Raw genomic sequence first — 19,733 nt, forward strand, 5'->3', positions numbered from 1 at the left:
AGGATGGTCTCGATCTCCTGACCTCGTGATCCGCCCGTCTCAGCCTCCCAAAGTGCTGGGATTACAGGCTTGAGCCACCGCGCCCGGCCTGTCATGGGCTTTTTTTGTTTGTTTGTTTTTAAGACAAAGAAGCTTGAAATGAGACAAAGGAAAAACAAATACCAGAATTGCAAAGTTAACATTTTTATTGAACTGAAATTGGTGTAGAACAGGGGCCACCACAGCTGCTGAGCTCAGTAACAACTGAAAAGCCCCTGTGACATTTTACCTTTGAGAGTCCTAACACGGTTTGAGTGGAACAGCTGAGAAACAGCATATATATAATTTAACACCTCAAAATAGTTTGAAATGAGCCTCACAGCCTTGTTCAATCTTCAGGTTACAAATAACATTGATAGCATCTTCTGTGGCCTTCAGTTAGTAGTGCCAGTTAATATTGTTTCTGAAAACTTTCCTCTCAAAGTGCTGGCTATAATTTTTTCTCCATCCAGTACATGTAAGAAAAGGAATTAGTAATACTTGGGCAAGTAATAAACTGTAGAACTTTAAAAGTTGTAAAGGCATATACCAAGCATACGTGACTCCACACATTTTCAGAAAGGCAGTGGACTGGCTAACGAGTTTCTGCCAAGTTTCAGAAGCAAAGAATGCACTAATGAAAACGGTGAGGCATCCAAGCAGAGTGTCTGAACTGATGGACCATTTTTGTCTAAAACTAATTTCAACATCTTCCAATATGCAAGCAGGCATTTGTTTTACATAATAAGGTGAAACACTTTATAAGAGAAAAGAAAACTCTAAAGCTTATAAGATCAATCAGAGAAAAAATTAATACTGAATTTTTATAATCAATGCATGGAGCAATGATATAAACTGACCATAACAATTTTGTGAGAACAAGTATAAAACATCCGTTACTACTTAAAGAGTTGAAAGTTAACCCCTCCAAAGTATTCAAAGTGGAATAAATAACAAGGTAGGAAATGCAATACCTATATATTTTAAAAAGCCCACATCTAGTTAATGTTCTCTTAGTTTGTTTTAAATCAGTTGTTCATTCAATCTGGAGTTGATTTAAGGATGTTGGTAAAAATCTTCAAAAGTCCTTCAAATCATTTTAGATGAAATGTGATACAAAAAACTATACAACTCATTCTCTAATCTTGCTATTTTTTACACCATCCTTCCCAAAAAGAAAAGAAAAAAAAAAATAAATTCTTCCACCAGAGTAACTGACATTAAGTGGCCACTATTCTTGTAGTAATCATTTTTAAGAATCTAAAGGTCTTACAGTAGGAGAAGAAAAATGATTATAAATATTTTAATAGGCTCATGCCTCATCTTCAAAAGGGATGAAACTTGGATAATGGCAGATTCAGAGATTTATAACTTTCAAATTTACAACTAATAGACGCACTTTTTGCAAGGATCTGTCCAACACATACAACTAACATCTAAATTAAGGCTTTTACTGGTATGTGATCAGGTCTAAGGGTATGCAATGCTGGATTTCCATTTAGCATCTCCAGTTTTCATTGTTACCCAACTTGTAAACCAGATGTGCTGATGTACAGGGTAGGAGCTCCAATGGCTAACCATTCACCAACTGGAAGGCTTGTTTGTAAACAGGTTCTGAAATAAGAGTTGGCAGTGAAACAACTGAGGAGGTGCCTCAGATCATGCAAAGGGGAAAAGTGATTTGCAGCTGCTGACATGATGGACATTAAAAAAAAAAAAAAAAAGCCAACAGTTGACCTTCAGTTCAACATTTCAAGATTTACAGACCTAAAAGTTTAGAGCTACATCCAAGTCAATGGTTCTCATACTTTAGCTTGCAAAAAGTCACCTACAGGAAACCAGTGAAAATGCAGATACTTAGGCCCTATACCTAGAGATTCTAATTCAGGTGATCCAAATGGTCCAAGCACCTTTTGCTTTTGAGAAACCTTGCTCATAGCAAATAGCAGCACACAGTCTTCGATTGAAAGGCCAAGATGTCCAAGAAATAACACCAATGAGTTCATTACCTATCGACAAACCCCTCATGAGACTCTATCATAATAATATGATGCCCGAATTTATCCCCAATTAAGCTTCCCTTTCCTTTCTTCAATTAAAAAGTTTGAAATAAATTAACGTTTAATAATGATTGTACCAATTCTGAGGTAAAAAAAAGAGCACCAGGGATGTCAATGCTAAAAGAAACAGAATTCCTTAGGAGGTCCATGCTGTGTAGAAACAGAATTTCTGCGGTAATGTTATAGAGGGGTAGTGCAAAAGGGTCTTGTTTCAGTCTTTGTATAGTCTGTATACTTCCGTGTATTTTAGTATATTATCTAATCTTTCCAGTTAATGTTTTAGAAGAATCCCAAAGAGAAAAGTTAATCTACATGCTCTCTCAAGTTTTCTAGATAACCAACATTTTTCTGGTTTACAGTGATACACAACAAACTTATTTATTTATTTTTCTGGATGCTGGAGACAAACATCTTTATTAAAGACACTACCAAAATTTTGGCAAACATTTCAAAACAGATTTGTAAACATAATGCTTCCCTTTTCAACTGGCAGCACTTTGAAAAGACAATACAATAAGACAATACAACTTGAATCAACATTAGTTCAAAATCCTTATATTTTTGACCACATAACTTATGTTCCCACATGATAAAACAAGTGACAGTTTAAATCAACGTCAACAGATAAACTCCATGAAATGAAAGTTTGTGCTGTTTGATGAATCACAGTATGTTATGGTTAAATATATCCACTCTTTTTTATATTCCTGGCACCAGGATGAAAAAAAATCTTTAAATATACATCTTATGTAGGTAATAGCTTCTTTGCATATCTCTCTTCAAAAAATACTTTATAGCAGTATATAAATAGGTTACCTACACATTTAATTTTATAATTTTGTCCCAAAACTATAGATCTGTTTCATTTTCATGACATATCAATTTTTGCCCAACATTAATAAAGCTGACAAACTCGTTGAAATGGAAATGCTTTTGTCTTCCACAACAAAATTAGCAATTTGATAGAAAACAAAAACAAAAACAAAAAAACACCCTACAGTAACACTCGTCAGTTGTTTAACCTGAGTGTTTGGCCTACTAGGAGTAGCAGCTTTTTTTCCTTCATGCACGCTCACATCCACACCACCTCTGCACACATACAGATCGAGCACACACTTCCAGATGCTGGTAGGCCACAATATGCTTCCCATTGCTCTAATCAAGTGGGAAGCAGTGTAGCTAATGATTAACCACACTATGTACACAACTAGCAAACACCTTAAGGCAACCATTGCAATGGGGGGTTAACTTGCAGGGCGGATTTAATGTTCTAGATCAAGTCAGCCTGTATATACATATGTGTATGTGAATCTATACACGTACACCTTTCTATTTTTTAACCCTCCAAGACAATGTTTATTTTTTTTTAATTTTGTGCAAATTTCTAAATATTCTACCATTTAAGGCAAAGAGTTTGCATTAAGAAAGGTCAGAAAATAGGCTTACGTTTATCCAAAAGCATTTCACCTTGCACATTACTGTTGTTGTTTTTAAAACACATACAACTTTTAAGTGTGGACACTGGATCCCCAATATCTAAAAAATCATTTCTAATAACAAACACAAGTTTTTGAGGAAAAAAACTGATTTGAAATATAGACAATGGATCCCCAATACCTAAAAAATTATTTCTATTAACAAACACAAGTCTTGGGAGTGGAGTGGTGGGGAGGACCAGAAAGAGCAGCTTCAAAATGCAGGGAAGCAAAGTAAAATGGAAAAGAAAAAGTAACTCAAGTTTACTAATACTGAAACTTTCAACAGCCAAAGTTTCACCTTTTTAGAATCTAGAGCAACTCATTTGGAATTTTAAATAAATAAGCTTAAGTTTATTCACATCTTCTGGTCCAAGCAGAGTTCTAGGGCCATGACTCTGCTTGCTGTTGGTCAAATTCACCTATTAGCCTTTTGATGTGAGCCAGCTTGTTATGAAGATATTCACATCTGTATTTTTCTTCATGGTAATTGGGACTAGACTGCAGATGATAAAAAAAACAAAAACAAAAAAGTGAGGAATGAGGTTGCAGAATTTACATTTTTCAACCACAGGTCAGAAAATCAACAGTGACGATACCTACCTGCTTTATCTTCTGATATTCTTGTAAGACTTCTTCATGAACATTCTATAAAATTAAATATTAGAAATCAGAAGAGAACAACTTCTTTTGTGTGTGGCAATACAAACAGCTAACATGCATTTAGCGAGGGTATAGGAAATGTTGACTGTGGGAATATAACTTGAAACAATCTTTATGGAAGGCAACGTGGCAACAGCTATCAAAATAGTCAATGCAAAATTGACTCAGCAATTCTACTTATCCTATGGACATACTTGCCCCTCAGTGAATGACGCATATACAAGATTATTCACTATAGTGCTGTTTGTAAAGCAAAAGACAGTAAACAAAATCGAAATGTCCGTCAATCTATATAAAGGATACTAAGAGGCCATTAAAACATGGGAAAGTGCTTTATGTACCGATATAAAAAAATTCTCTAAGATGCATTATATTGTTTAGAGAAAAAAGGAAAGTGCTAAACAATATGGACAGCTTGATACCATTTGTTTAAAAAAGAAAAACAGAATAGTACTAAGAATTTCATTACTTGTAAGATGCTCATTTCTCCCCATTTTAATGAAACCAGTACAAATAATAATGTATCATAATTTAAGTTATTGGGACAGAAAACAATGGTACATCTTACAAATGAAGAAACCTTAGATTCAGTTAAATATGGTATATATGTTGAAATTACTTGTGTATAAATGTACATACATTTTATACCATGTATACACACATGCACATACCACACACCTAAACACTTCCGAAAGAATACACTGGAAATCAGTAACAGTGATTTCCTGTGGGGGTTGGTGTGGGGGGGGTCAGGTGCCTGGGGGGGATAATAGCCTAATGTATGTACCAAGTACCAGGCATGGATTCAGGCACTTTACTCATGCTTACTTATGTTTATTCCTCACAACTCAATGATTATCCCATTTTATGGATGGGGAATTCAAGGCAAAAAGGCATTAAGTAACTTGCCCAAGGTCACACAAACATTAACCGCTCCTAACCAAGTAATCCTTGGAATTACATTCTAGTTTCAGTATAATTATATACATTGATAAATGACTATATAGAAAAAAATAAACCCCAAACCACCATATCACCAACCTCTTGCACCTCTGAACACCGGTTCTTCTGGCACAGTCTCCTATAACTCTCACCGGCTTATTGAAAAATATTAAGGCCCTCTAGTAGAAGATATAATGAATCTCTAGGACACAAATGCTCTCAGGCTGTTCATTGTTGTAGGAAAACTCATCCATTGTCTCCTGTAGGTTCCAGCCTGAACAGTGGTAGTGGGCTGGGACAGAGGCACCACTATACCATCTGTGTCCGTGAAGTGTGACAAAGTTATCTAGCCCACATGGGAGAGAAATACTCATTTCTATCAATCCCTTTGCTAAGAACTACAAAAAACAATCAGGAGACAGGTCAGGCATCTCCTGCTCTTTGTCAGTGGTAGTAATATTACTACTTCAAGTAGGAAAGTGAAAACAGAGTAAGACTGGTTAACAAAGATCAGTCTTTGTAGCTAGAAGCACCAAACTTCTTTACTTAAACCCCAAATATCTGTGTATTAAGCCCTCTTTATTTCCTATATCTTCCCTATTCTATCTCAGATTGAAGTTGAAAGAAAAATACTTGAAATAGCACTGTTTTGGGATAGCACCAGACCTATGAGCTGTAGTCTAACTTGGCAGTGTAATTAATCAAATATTTAGCTGAATCTCAAGATACAACTTTTTTTCCTATTTAGTTGTGTTTGGTATTTTTCTCAATATGTGATATGTTATAGTGGCACAAGGTTTTTTTCCACTGGTAGAAATACAGGTTTACTATGTTAATTTATTTTCAAGAACTATTTCAAATATTTAGTTTCCTAAAGCAGCAGTGAGGCTGGTCTGCAAGAGTACTTACTCTAAAGGCTACTGTGACAGCTAAGGTTGAGCAGGGCAGGGAAAGAAAGAAGGTAAAATATGAAAGTCAGTCCAACTAGTTACAAATCCATTTACCTGATACTCTTTTGAGCCTGGAGAAAGGCGCTTTCTTTGTGCATCTAGTTTGATAAATCTTCTAGCTACAGTCTCCATCCTGGCATGCAAAGCTCTGTACTCATCATACTCTGCATTGAAGTCATCCTTATAATTCTGGCGTTGCTCATAGGAGACAATAGCGATATATTTTCTAATAAGAAAAAAAGATAAATGGAGAGTAGCTATCCAATAAACATGATTACACAAGTCTGAGATTTAAACCAAATATTTAGAGATTAGATCCATGCATGTGTCACTAATGTTTAATACCACTCTGCCACTGGTTTGTTGCCAGGTCACTCCTCCAAACATCTTCAGGTAAAATTATTACACAGAGTTTGAGAGCTTCAACGAAGGAGAGTAAATGTGGTAAAGACATGGTGGCAATGGAACTAAAATGCAACTAAGTAAAAAGAAAACAGTATTTACACAGATCTAGTCTCCTGAATCTTTCTCTATCCAAGATAATTCACTACCACACTAATGGTAGATGCTAACCCATCTGTTACAAGTCACAGAGAGACAGAAGGACTCAATGGGTAATGTGAAACCAGGAGAATGTCATGCAGTCACTGAGTGCTGAAAGTCAAAGCTCTCTCTGGACCTACTGCTTTATGAGAGGCAGTCTGTTGCTTGGCCTTTCAGAGATGCTGCCAGCAGATATCTTCAACAAAGTGCCCCATGCTTGCTTCTTCTGTCCCTTTCCTCACATTTCTGACCAAGCAAATATATAAAGTACGAAAGGGAAATTACCAACCATTCTGTAAAATGAGGGTTAGACCAAAAAAAAGGCATATTTCTCTAGTTCTTTTCAAACATTTAAATGTCATACTATGTTGAACAGAAGCCAGTGTTGTACTATTAGTCTAACTTACTTTCTTAATAAAATGCCATAAATCTGTGTTTTACTTTGGGATGTGAATTACTCTTAACTGGTAAGAGAAGACCATTTTCCTAGAGCATCGGTTTATTCAATAATAAATTAAAACAGCATTTTATTATTAAACTTAGCATTACAGTATTACTTTTTTTTTTTTTTTTGAGATGGAGTCTTGCTCTGTCGCCCAGGCTGGAGGGCAGTGGCGCCATCTCAGCTCACTGCAACCTCTACCTCCTGGGCTCAACCGATTCTCGTGCCTCAGCCGCCTGAGTAGCTGGGATTACAGGTGCATGCCACCACACCCGCTAATTTTTGTATTTTTAGTAGAGACAGGGTTTTGTCATGTTGCCCAGTCTGGTCTTGAACCCCTCGCCCCAAGTGATCCACCCACCTCAGCCTCCTAAAGTGCTAGGATTACAGGTATGAGCCACTGTGCCTGGCCTATTACAGTATTAGTTATTTGTAGATCTGGGAACTGGGATCACATACGGATCTGGCCTGGTTCTCTGCACTCTGTGTTCCTGTCATTAATGCAAAATTCCCTTGAGTTTTTGAAATAAAAATTGAGATTTCAAAGCAATTTCAGGCAGGTGGCAGGAGCTTCAGGATGCCCCTTGGGGGTACACATATATTCTTCACTGCCATAAAATCTTGGAGTTCAGTCCTCTCCAAATGGTCTTATATAAGCCCATCAGTTCATTTAAATTGCTAATATCACAGATGCTTAGCAGGAAATGTGAGAAAAGTGATGCAGTGAGCAAACTTAGTGTCCTCATTAATATTTTTATTCATGCTGAGTTAGACAGTGTAGAGGTTTAATTTTCTAAGTGTAATTGAAACAGTGATAGTCTGCTGATGTAAAGCTGCCCTTCTGGTGCCTTAGCTATAAAAGGCACACTGCCAGCCAAGCAGTGAAGCAGTCCTTCCTGGGCACGGCTGTATTGACTGTACACCAGAGGGAGCCCCGGGGTAAAAAGAGGTCCCTGGGGATAAGCATATATTAGCAACACAGCTAAACTGATCTTGAAACTCAGACTTAATTTGTTATATATTTATTGTGCTTTCTCAAAATCACACCTTCAGTATGTTATTTAATAATTTCCTTAGGGAAATTATTCAGTGGCCACAATTGTGTGGTCAACAACTGTGTTGCTAATATAGAAGAAATTATTTGGTTACACTGGCATTTTTAAGAAAAAAGTTTCCCTACTTTTACGAAAAATTGTTGTAGTTCTACAGTTGGCTCTTTATGTGGTGATGGAAAAAATTTTAATAAGTTTTGACAGCTTAACTACAAGTAAAAGTAGTCTTATTACATAAAAATTAGAAAGATTTTGGTTAAGTATGAATTATTCAAAGGTTGATCATTTAGGTTTTATTTGTTTATTTATTTTTCTTTATTTTTTTGAGATGAAGTCTCGCTCTGTCGCCCAGGCTGGAGTGCAGTGGCGCCATCTCGGCTCACTGCAAGCTCCGCCTCCCGGGTTCATGCCATTCTCCTGCCTCAGCCTCCCGAGTAGCTGGGACCACAGGTGCCCGCCACCATGCCCGGCTAACTTTTTGTATTTTCAGTCGATATGGGGTTTCACCATGTTAGCCAGGATGGTCTCGATCTCCTGACCTCATGACCGCCTGCCTCGACCTCCTAAAGTGCTGGGATTACAGGCGTGAGCCATCGCGCCCAGCCTCGATCATTTAGGTTTTATAGTATATCCCTTTAGTTTTCTTATGAGGCAACTTAAGTTCTGTAGTTTTGGCAATTTTTCTGAAAATCCATGCTTTTTAACTATTTTTAGAAAATTTGCTATATCTATATAAGACTCATTTTTAATATAAATTGTGTTTATTTAAATAAATTAAGCAAGCAATCACATAGTACTAGAAACATGACAAACATACAGAAATGCACTGAGGCAGATCCAGGAACCATCCTTAGATAAGTAACCTGGAAAAAAAACCTTTTAAATATGGAATTAAGGCCAGGCTCACGCCTGTAATCCCAGCACTTTGTGAGGCTTGAGGTGGGTGGGTGATCACCTGAGGTCAGGAGTTCGAGACTAGCCTGGCCAACATGGTGAAACCTCATCTCTACTAAAAATACAAAAAATTACCCGGGGATGGTAGTGGGCGCCTGTAATCCCAGCAACTTGGGAGGTTCCACTTGAACCCTGGAGGTGGAGGTTGCAGTGAGCTGAGGTCGTACCATTGCACTCCAGCCTGGGCAACAAGAGCAAAATTCTGTCTCAAAAACAAAAAAAGGAGGGATTAACTAATGAACTTGGCAAAACACAACAGCCTTGAATCCATGGGGAAAAGTTTAGCATTATTTTTTAGTTTCCCCACATGATTTTGTCGTATATAATAAGTATATGTCACTATTATAAAAAAGAATTCAAAATCCATCAAAAAAGAGCAAGAGCACTGCATTGGCAGTTGTTACTCAAGGGGGTTGACATTTAAAGACTTCTAAGGAGAAGTGGTTTGCAGTTAAAGAGGTGAACCTCTCGGCAGCAGAGCCAGAGGCTGTCCTGGAAGCCTGGCTGCAGACAACGGACCCTTCCTGGGCCAACTAAGTGGTAGGTCATAGCTGCCTTTCAAGGCCCTCCTACAGAACTCTAAAACCATTACATATACTACCTCAGATGAGAGGGTACTCAGCAAGGTTTCTCAAGTTCCTGTTAGTTAAGAGATGATAACCAGCATTATGGTTTCATACTGTATCATTCCCCAATAAGTATAGCTTTCACACTACCGTTAAGCAGAAGTAACACATTTTAAATCTAAAATGATCTTTACTCTGGAAATGAAAAGGGCTAAACAACATAGTTTAACATTGTCCACCATGAGATGCTACTAATAGAAGAAAAGTGTTCAGACAGCCCAGATTCCATTTTTTCTTCTCATTCTAGCTATTTTGCACATTTGTTCATTTTCAAAGCTATCCAAAGTCCGATTTGTTTGCTCTTTCCCTCTCCATTTTTCCAGGCTCTTGCAACTTTATTATTTTCTTCTTACAGAAACCTTTTATTCTGTAAAAAAGCTAGAATTATGTGTCCAAGTTATAATTTCTGTGATAACCAGTTACAAAAATGTCCCCAGCTCAGCATTTAGCAACTTGTCACAACAAGAAAACATTATAACCATTACTAAATTGAAATGATCAGATTTTACTCTTCTCTCCTCTAAAAATTAAATTGAGGGCAGAACTTTACTTAAATAAAAATCAGTCTATCTTAACACTTTGTATTATTATGTGCAGAGGTTCAAGCACTTTGTCAGCAATACACCATCCCTTTGGGGGACCCAAGTGAATGACTGGGCATTGATAGACTGTCAGCTTTGAAGAGTCAGATCCCTAAAATCTTTCATAATCAAATGCTTAGCCAGGCCCCAGAACAAAGGACAGGCTTCTCTATAGTTAAAGGCCAATGAACACAGCTCAGAGCGGAGGGAGGCACAACCTGCTCATGCAGACAAGGGTAGATTTGGGACGGGCAGGCTAAATGGCAGCCTTTCAATTGCAGAGGTGGCTCCAGGACTCTATTTCTGGAACTTCTTACTTTTCTGATTTGCAAATTATGGGAAAAGAACTTGCAAACTTTCTAAAATTAAGTCGCTCTCTCCATTGGCAGACATATGAACTTACATCAAATAATCTGGGAGTTCAATTGCTGAAGGTTCCATGGAGGCAGTGCAATCCTCTTTAACTCCTACAAAGAAAAAAAAACAAAATCACAGCATTCATCAACCAGGAAGGTTATCAAATGCCTATAATTCTAAAATAGATTAGAAACATCTGGAACACTTTTCCTCAAATTCTATTCTTCCATCTCAATAAGCAACAATGAGCAAGGAATACAATTGAACACAAACAATAGAGGCCCTATGACCAGCGCCAGCAGAACCGACGCCAGGCATTTAAAGCACCCTGGCTACTGCAGTGTCTGCACAATAAAGGAATTCCATCTTAACCCAAGGTCAATCTTCTATTCTTTCAACAACAGTTGTGGCATCTGCCCAGCAATTCAAAGACTGTGGTGGCAGATGCAGCCAGACAATGGGAGATACAAATTTTACATCAACATCTACTTTTCATGGGATTCAAACAAGGCGGATGAGACAATAGAGTCAGGTAGCAGACTGCTTTGGTCACTGTATTTTTATTGCCTTCCTTTTTTGTATGCAGACAGTGGAATTGGGTAGAAAGTTTTCCCATTGGTTCAAAGTAATTTAAAATAAGGTATTATTGAATGTCGATTTATATTCCTATAATCTCTAGCACTCATAACACTAAACAGATTTTTCTTTTTTTTAAGGACAAAAAAAGTGCTAAACATTATGGCTACAGAGTGAAAGTACGTAAATCCCTCAGTATTCCATTTGCTTAAATGCACCATGTCCAGAGGATATTCTCTTTATTAGGGTAAGTTTTTATCATTCTTTATTAGGGTAATTTTTTATCATTCAAAGTAGGGTTAAACTGATAACTCGAACCCTAATCATGCCCACTGGCAAAACATATAAAAGTGAATGTTAGATAATTTCTCAGTTTAATATTTTAAAGGACCAACTACCCTAAACAAATACAAATATATAGACTCTGAGTGCATGCTGCTCACCTATAAATATATTTGATTCATGCTTGGGTAAAAGAACATGCTTTTACAATAGCCTGAGTCTTAAAGAGAAAGGCATTAAGTGCAGGTCACCTGGCTTCCCTTCTGCCACAGACACCAGATAAATTCCAAAAAATGCAGGAGATGTGGGTCTGGAGCTTTCCTAAATTTGTAATTATCCCAACTGGTTCTGAAAGTTACTATATCCTCAGTAAAGAATTCAAAGAGACTAAGTGTGCTTCTCCAGGTCTCCAACTCTGAAAACACTTGAAACTCTGATGCAGATCTCAACATACTGAAATCCAGTTTTCCTGTCTCTAGCCTTTGACTCAGAAGCACCACCTGAGGGTGGAAAGTGTGGAGAGTGGAGTTTACCCAGTGGCTTATGAACTCTGAACATAGAGTTCTACTTCTTCATTTCCTTTTCCTGACCTGACAAATTCAACTACAAGAGTGTTGAGGGAAAAAGCTTACACCTACCTTTTGTGCCATTACATAGTATTATATTGATTGAAATATTTAAACAGAAATGCTTTGACATGCAATGTATCCAATCTAGATCAAGAAAAGCACGTATCATATCATATTCTACAGTAGCTTCTTTGGAAGTAACACTAAAAGAAAATAGAGCTTCTCTCATATGGCAAAGATGATCAATTAAATCTAAGGATTACAGACTTTCAGAATCATGAGCAAAAGACAGAAAGACAACACTCCTTATAACTCTATTCATTAAAGTAATTTTTCCAAAGCCATATTTTCCTATGGAATTTTGCCTTAGTTATTCTGGTTTTAAAACTGGCAGCAATGCCAAATGGTGAACTTGGATCTTCTGTGTGATGGCATGCAAGGCATTAAGTTTTAAAGGACATATTTTTTTAAATAAGAAAAATCTAATTTTGTCAGATTTTAACACTCAGTACATCTTAGGCAAGCAAGCTTTTTATGAATTAGCTTTATTTAGACGTAAAGCTTTAAGTTTCTTTGGATCGCTAGATATTTAGCATTTAAGCTCCTAAAGCTTGAAACGGTTAATTTTACAAATAACAATTGATGTTAGTTCACTAAAACAGGACTCTCAAAATTGGGGGGAAAACCCCTAAACCTTAAGATCTATTAAGCGAACACCAGAACAGCCTTGCAAAAGACAACGTGTTTTCACTCTAAATAAAGATGATGTTATGGATCTGCAAATGAAATTTTATCTTGGCCTGATTTATTAAAAAGTTGACATTTCCCCTGTGCTAATGTTAATTAAAGCAAGGGTGACCCTGTTTCATTGAGAAAGAAGGAAATGAATATTCTTATTGCAAACTGTGTCTGGTTAAATCAATTCAAGAATGGCATATAGTAGGTCATGTTGAGGCTGCGCAATATCATAACAGATATGGAAAAGAATGTTAAAGGTCCACCTTCCAAAAAGGAGTCTCAAGTATGCCAGTCATTTTTAAGTGCCATTCTTATTAATATAAAAACCATATTTAATATTTGGCCAAAAAGAGATGGAAAACAACTGCTGTAAAATGAAAAAAAAAAAAAACTAAAAACTGCTCAAAAGCACAACACTAAGATTAATAATTAAATGAAATGTCATTTGCTAAAGAAATCACTAATTATAAACTGTATAATTTCAAACTCATGATAGCATGCACTTCTGGTTCATCTAACATGTAGTCAGTACTTTTACAAAGGTAAAATACCTCCACTGGAATTTGGACTGGAGTTATTTAGCTTGGCAATTTCCTCTTCTCTCTTAAGATCTTCCTCCTTTTCCTCAATAGTCTCAATGTCGTGCTTTTTTATTTGGTCCTTTTCCTTATGTTTTTTAGACTTCTTTTTGGACTTTTTGTGAGACATTGAATGGTTTTCTTCCATAGGCTTTGGACACTTTAGTAGAACTGAACCAGGGGGTAAGGTTTCCAGAGAAGTCCTAGAGGTATATTTGTCTTGCTGGTCCTCATAGATACTATCGTTTTGACTAAAACTGTCAACAGGTAGGTCTTGAGTCCCCCGGCCTTCTGGAGTGCTAGGGGAATTGGAGTTAGAATTTACAATCTGAGGAGGATGTGAGACGGGCAGGTGGGTTGAAGGCAGCGGTGGAGGGGTGGGGATGGCAGCAGCTGCAGGGGGCAGTGGGAGGCCTGCAGCAGATTTTTCACTGGTGGGATTCAAATGACCATTTAGTGTTGGTGGTACTCTGTTCGTCAGGTGAGATATTCGGGCTTTTTTATTCATTAAAGGATCAATAAACTCTGAATCCAAAAGCCGTTTCTAGGGGAGGGAAAAGGAAAAAAGTGAGCCAGTTTGCACTAAAATTAAATAAATTCAAGACATGCATGGCTGGTTAAACAACTAAGTAACCTTACTTAATATTAATACTTAATATTGCCAGGGTTGTGTTAACCTTTCTTCATGCTTAAGCAAAAACAAAAACAAATAAAAACAAACAAAAACTAAACCAGAACAACAACAACACAAAACCAAATGTGAAACAAACTTTCATGTTTAATGTCAAAAACCAGAATCTGGCAAATATTTCTTGAAGTGCTTACTGAATTCTTTCTAATCATACAGCTTTATCCTAAGTTCCAAGAAAGACTACGCTGATTTATGTGGATTATACCATTCAGGAGAGTATTAAACAGAGGCAGTCACCCTCCATTGCTGGCCATGGTTGACCTAGTTATATTAAATGAGAGGAGAAAGCAATTTGTACCATTTGACTCTGTGAGAACTAACACAGCTAGGTAAAGGGCAATGGCCTGCACTTATTTTAATCTTTAATGGGCTAAAATGCTCCAGTTAAGAATATTTTGGCTATCATTTATCATTCCACCTGTCTTAGAGTGGGAATGGCCAGCACTTTCAGAAGAGTTTCTCTAATTATCTCTATCACTGTTGAAATGGTATTTAATTTTTTTAACCCTTACATATCTCTTTACCAGATTGGAAGATAAGTCTTAATAATTGGTCCATTAAAATTAGGTGGAAGTATTTTTTTAAAAAAATCAAGATAATAGTAGCCTAATCTGTCAACAACAATAATAGTATTTAAGTTAAAAAGGAAATTTAGATAGTTGAAAACTACAAAATATAAATTCACATTTATGCTTAAATATAATGCTGTGGCTTGTATTCTGGCTTGAAAGAAAATAATGGTTAATCAACTCATGACTTTATTTTGTTTTCAATTTAACACTGTTTATTTGGCACCCAGTATATAATCTGATCAGAGTAGAAGCAGTTTCATAATAGTTGGCATTAAAAGTGAGACTTCCACAGACATTGTATATATGCAAGGACAGACCTGCTTTTTTTCCTTTTTCTTTTTTGTTCTCCCTCTGTTCCTCAAAATAAGTTTCTAATATTTTTTGATATGCGAACGGCCGTTTGCCCAGGGCATGCTTAGTGTTCTCCACACATCTGTGGGCTTCTCACTGATTCTTGGGAGTAGGGTCCAGAGAGAGAGAGAGGGAGGACACTGTGTCAGCAGTACTGGGGTGGGGAGGTCCGTCCCACTGTCTGTTAAAAGCACCCAGAACACTGAGAGAGTTCTGAGTCTGGCCAGTCAGCTGAGAAGCAGGCAGGCTTCACTGCAGTACTGCCTAGGACCTCTCACCTTTTTCTAGGATGAGCTGAATTTCTTGGAGAAAACTCTAAACTGGAGAAGAATCTGATTGGGAGTACTCTAATAAGGATCCAGTTGAAAAGAAAACATGGAAACATGCCATCATTTTTGTTTGTTGATTGTAAATCCAATTTCCCCCAAAAACATTCTTCTGGAACATGTTGACAGACAAAATTAAATATCTTCAATTTTTCATATAATCTGATAATTGTATGGGACTGGGTAAGTCTTCTAGTTAGTAACCAAATTGGAAAGTAGATAATCTTACAACAAAATGTAAACTTTAAAAATGGAAAGCAATGTAGACATTAAGTACTCAGACAAGCAGTGCTGTGTAGTGGAGAGAGTTCTGGGCTGGAAGCCAAGACCTAAATTCTAGGCTAGGCTCAGCCATAACCGGCTGGCTTTGGGCAGGCAAGCTGTCCAGCTTCTCTGGGTCTCATTTCCCTCACTTACACATCAGAAGACCTGATGAGAGGCCCCTAATGTCTATGTTAGGTCTATAATTCTGTAAGTTTATGAAATACCTGAGGAGAAGATACAGCGTCTCTACTAGAACATACGGGAGATTCTGAACGGCTGGTGCCTGCAGCATTCTGAGATGGATTTAGTTTTCTGTAAAGGACACACATGTTACGTGTTACGGAGATGATTTAAAAATGTTCATGATGGAAAGCTTGCCTTGCTTCTCTTTCCCACCTTAACACTAAAATAACAATGACTAAAATAATTACTTATTTCCATAATTTTTAAAGAAACATTTTTTTTTTAAAGCAAGAAAAAAAAGAATTCACCTAGAGAGCACTGACTCCAATGACCGTCTGTCTATTTCATTGTATCCAGGCCAGTCTCTCTGAAGCTCTTTAAAAACATAATCCTTTAAGGTATATGAGAGGTCCTTAGGATTCAGATTGGCTACCTGGTATGAGGTATAAAAACAGAGCATTAGGTATTTTTACTATCATCTCCTAACCTAAAACAGGCAACCTTTAGGGTTTACACTGAAAATAATTACATCAATTGGCCCCAAAGGGACTGCTAGTTTTGTAGTACATGCCAGATCTCAATAAATGCCATTAATTTCATTTTGGGAATTAAAGCTTTATATACACAGCTTAATGTTTTTTTCCCTGAATGGCCATTGTATTTTTGATATTTCTAATCAAATAATAAGCCCATATTAGGAAAAAAGTGAAGATTTAAAAAAAATCAATTATTTTTGTCAAAGGAATCCAAAACAATTATACAGTAGTCTCCTTATCTTCAAAGGATACATTCCAACACCCCCAGTGGATGCCTTAGAACTCCGATGGTAATGAACCCTATATATACTGTTTTTTTCTTATACATACATACCTGATAGTTTAATTTATAAATTAGGCACAGTAAGAGATTAACAACAATAACTATTAATAAAATACAGCAATTATGCCAACATGCTGGCAACACTACTCTTGTGCTTTGGGGCCATTACTAAGTAACATAAGGATTACTTGAACACAAGCACTGTGATATTACAACAGTTGATTTGAAAACAGAGATGGCTAGTGACTAATGGGGGACATACAGAGGGTTATCAGATCTACTGCCATAGTATTGCAGTGCATGTGTCCAGGTAACCCTTACTGTACTTAATAATGGCCCAAGATGGCTACTAAGTGACTAATGAGTGGGTAGCATCTACAGTGTAAAGCTGAACAAAGGGATGACTCACATTCTGGGCAGGACAGAGCAGGACAATGTGAGGTCTCATCACATTTCTCAGAACAGTGCACAACTTAAAAGTAACAAAATGTTTACTTCTGAAATTTTCCTTTTAATATTTTTGGATCATGGTTGACCATACGTAACTGAAACCCCAGAAAGCGAAACCATGGATAAGGACTACTGTATTACCAACATTCTTATTTACTTCTGGGCATTGAGTCCATTACTTTTGAGTCACAATAAAAATCCTTGATCACTTCTATTAAGTAGAAACCAAACAGTGACCAAATGTTGGGTTATAAACTTTCCTTTCAATCATCAACAAAACACTGTCTTCATAAATAGTATCAATTCTGATAACCCTGTCTGTCTTTGGATAACCACACTTGCTCCTTATATCTGCCAGTTCTCCCGAAGAACCACTTACTCAAAGTCCTTGAAATTCCCCAAACCAATAAATGAAAACATATGCCTAAAGAACCCCCAAATTACTGTTATTAGTCAGCCAGTTTATTCCAAAGTGTAATCTTTTCTCATCCCTTAACTGCAATTCCTAGAGCGCTGGTTGTGTTAGTCGGCTAAGCCATTAACTAACTACACAAACATACGGGTTCATGTGTCAAACCAAAAGTAATTTTTAAGGAGAGGAGAAAATTACTCCTGCTTATCGCTTCCTACTGGAATAGATCATTCTTTCTGTGTCTTTTAAAAGTACTATCAAATATGATAGTTTATGCTTATCACAGCTTAGCTGAATACTATTCTAACATTAATGTTGCTATAAAGGAGAAAATAGATTTATCCTAAAATTCAAATTTGCAAATAATATAGGATACAATCAAATTTCTTGAGGTGGAATAAACACAATCCATCAATTTTCTTTTTCTTTCTTCTCTTTTTTATTTTTTGAGACAAGGTCTCACTCTGTCACCCAGGCTGGAGTCTAGTGGCAGGAACATGGCTTACTGCAGCCTTGACTTCTTGGGTTCAGGTGATAATCCCACCTCAGCCTCCTGAGTAGCTGGGACTACAGATGGATACCGCTAAGCCCGGCTAGTTTTTGTATTTTGTATTTTTTGTAGAGATGGGGTTTTGCCATATTGTATAGGCTGGTCTCAAACTCCTAGGCTCAAGCAATCCTCCCTTGGCCTCCTAAAGTGCTGGGATTATAGGTATGAGTCACTACGCCCCGCTGGCAATGCTTCCATTTTCTTTTACCCTCATCTCTACACACATTAACACCCCTACCGCCACAGCAATTGGTTTTCTAGGTTTTTGTAGTAGGACATTCTCCTGGTTTCCTCCTCTCTTAGGATCCCCCCCTTTTTTTTCCCCCCGAGACAGAGTCTTGCTCTGTTACCCAGGCTGGAGTGCAGTGGCATGATCTCAGCTCACTGCAACCTCTGCCTCCCGGGTTCAGTCAATTCTCCTGCCTCAACCTCCTGAGTAGCTGGGATTACAGGCGCCCACCACCATGCCCGGCTAATTTTTATATTTTTAGTAGAGACAGAGTTTCATCATGTATTTCACCATGTTGGCCAGGCTGGTCTCAAATTCCCGACTTCGTGATCTGCCCACCTCGGCCTCCTAAAGTGCTGGGATTACAGGGGTGAGCCATGGCGCCTGGCCTAGGACCTTTGTTTTTTAAGTCTGTTTCTCAATCCTCTATATGTTGAAATGCTGAAATGCTCAGTGCCTGTTTTCTGCTCTGTTTTCCTCATTCTCTTCATTTCCTCCTAAGATGATTTCATTAAGTTTGAAGACTTTCAATACCCGATATATATACTGCTAATTCCTAAATTTATAACTCTAGCCCCAACTATCCTCTGACAACCACACTCTTACATATAACTATCTATTGACATCTATCTCCACTTGGATATGTCTGATAGACATCTTCCAAATGGAGTCTATGTAAGACAGAATTCCTGATCCTCTTTTCCCCCTTAAACCTACTTCTTTTCTATCCCTCTCCATCTCAGTCAGTGGCACAATATCCATTCAGTTGCTCAGCCAAAAACCTAGCTATAATCATAGATTCCATTCTTCCCCTCATTGTCTCCCTACACCCAACCATTAGCAAGTCTTACCACAAAATATTAGGCTCTTTAAGTAGTCTCTCTCCTCTACTCCTGCCCCTCCAAGCCATTCTTGCCATGGAAGTCTGAGTGATCTTATTAAACTTATAAATCAGATTACATCATATCTTTGTTTAAAACTATAATGAGTTCCCATCTTACTCAAAATAAAACCTAAGCTTCTTGACCATGGCCTAAAAAGATTCTCTGGGATTTAACCTCTGCCTCCCTCTTCCGTCTGCTCTGGCCTTTTCTGTCTTGAGCCCACCTACAAGTGCTGACTCATCTTCTTGTCTTTCACACAGCATTTCAGTTAAAATATGGCCATCTGAGAAAAGGTTCCTTGATCTCTCTCCACTTAAAGTAGGTGATCCCTTCCCCAGCTCCTTTCAACTCCTAACTGGTCCTGAAATTGTCTCATGAATAAGCTCCATGAGGACAGTGTTTCTATTGGGGTCACTTTGGGATTCCAGCATTTAAAACAGTGTCTGGTACACTGTAGATACTTAATAAATTGAATTGAATGAATGAATGTTGAGCTTGAGCCAAATATCCAAATGTGAAGCTGGAAACATTATTCAACTTTATCTAGTTTCTGATTGTTAAAATTTAGTTTTTTCATAAAAAGTCATTCTAAGAAA

At 37.4% G+C, this 19,733-nt stretch overlaps 1 protein-coding gene across 1 annotated transcript in view; it reads right to left on the reverse strand.

The window, feature by feature from the left end:
* Nucleotides 1–167: 167 nt before the first annotated feature.
* Nucleotides 168–19,733, reverse strand: part of ELL2 (elongation factor, RNA polymerase II, 2) — a 76,936-nt gene continuing 57,370 nt past the window's right edge. Inside the window, exons 6-12 of the mRNA XM_011944289.1 lie at nucleotides 16,102–16,226; nucleotides 15,835–15,922; nucleotides 13,380–13,950; nucleotides 10,710–10,773; nucleotides 6,163–6,334; nucleotides 4,157–4,201; nucleotides 168–4,054 (exon numbers count right to left, since the gene is read on the reverse strand). Coding sequence (XP_011799679.1) covers nucleotides 3,938–4,054; nucleotides 4,157–4,201; nucleotides 6,163–6,334; nucleotides 10,710–10,773; nucleotides 13,380–13,950; nucleotides 15,835–15,922; nucleotides 16,102–16,226 — 1,182 coding nt within the window. The 3' untranslated portion in view covers nucleotides 168–3,937. The remainder of the gene's footprint in view (nucleotides 4,055–4,156; nucleotides 4,202–6,162; nucleotides 6,335–10,709; nucleotides 10,774–13,379; nucleotides 13,951–15,834; nucleotides 15,923–16,101; nucleotides 16,227–19,733) is intronic.

Source organism: Colobus angolensis, unplaced genomic scaffold (assembly GCF_000951035.1).
Source record: "Colobus angolensis palliatus isolate OR3802 unplaced genomic scaffold, Cang.pa_1.0 Scaffold23, whole genome shotgun sequence".
In the NCBI taxonomy this organism is placed as follows: Eukaryota; Metazoa; Chordata; class Mammalia; order Primates; family Cercopithecidae; genus Colobus; species Colobus angolensis.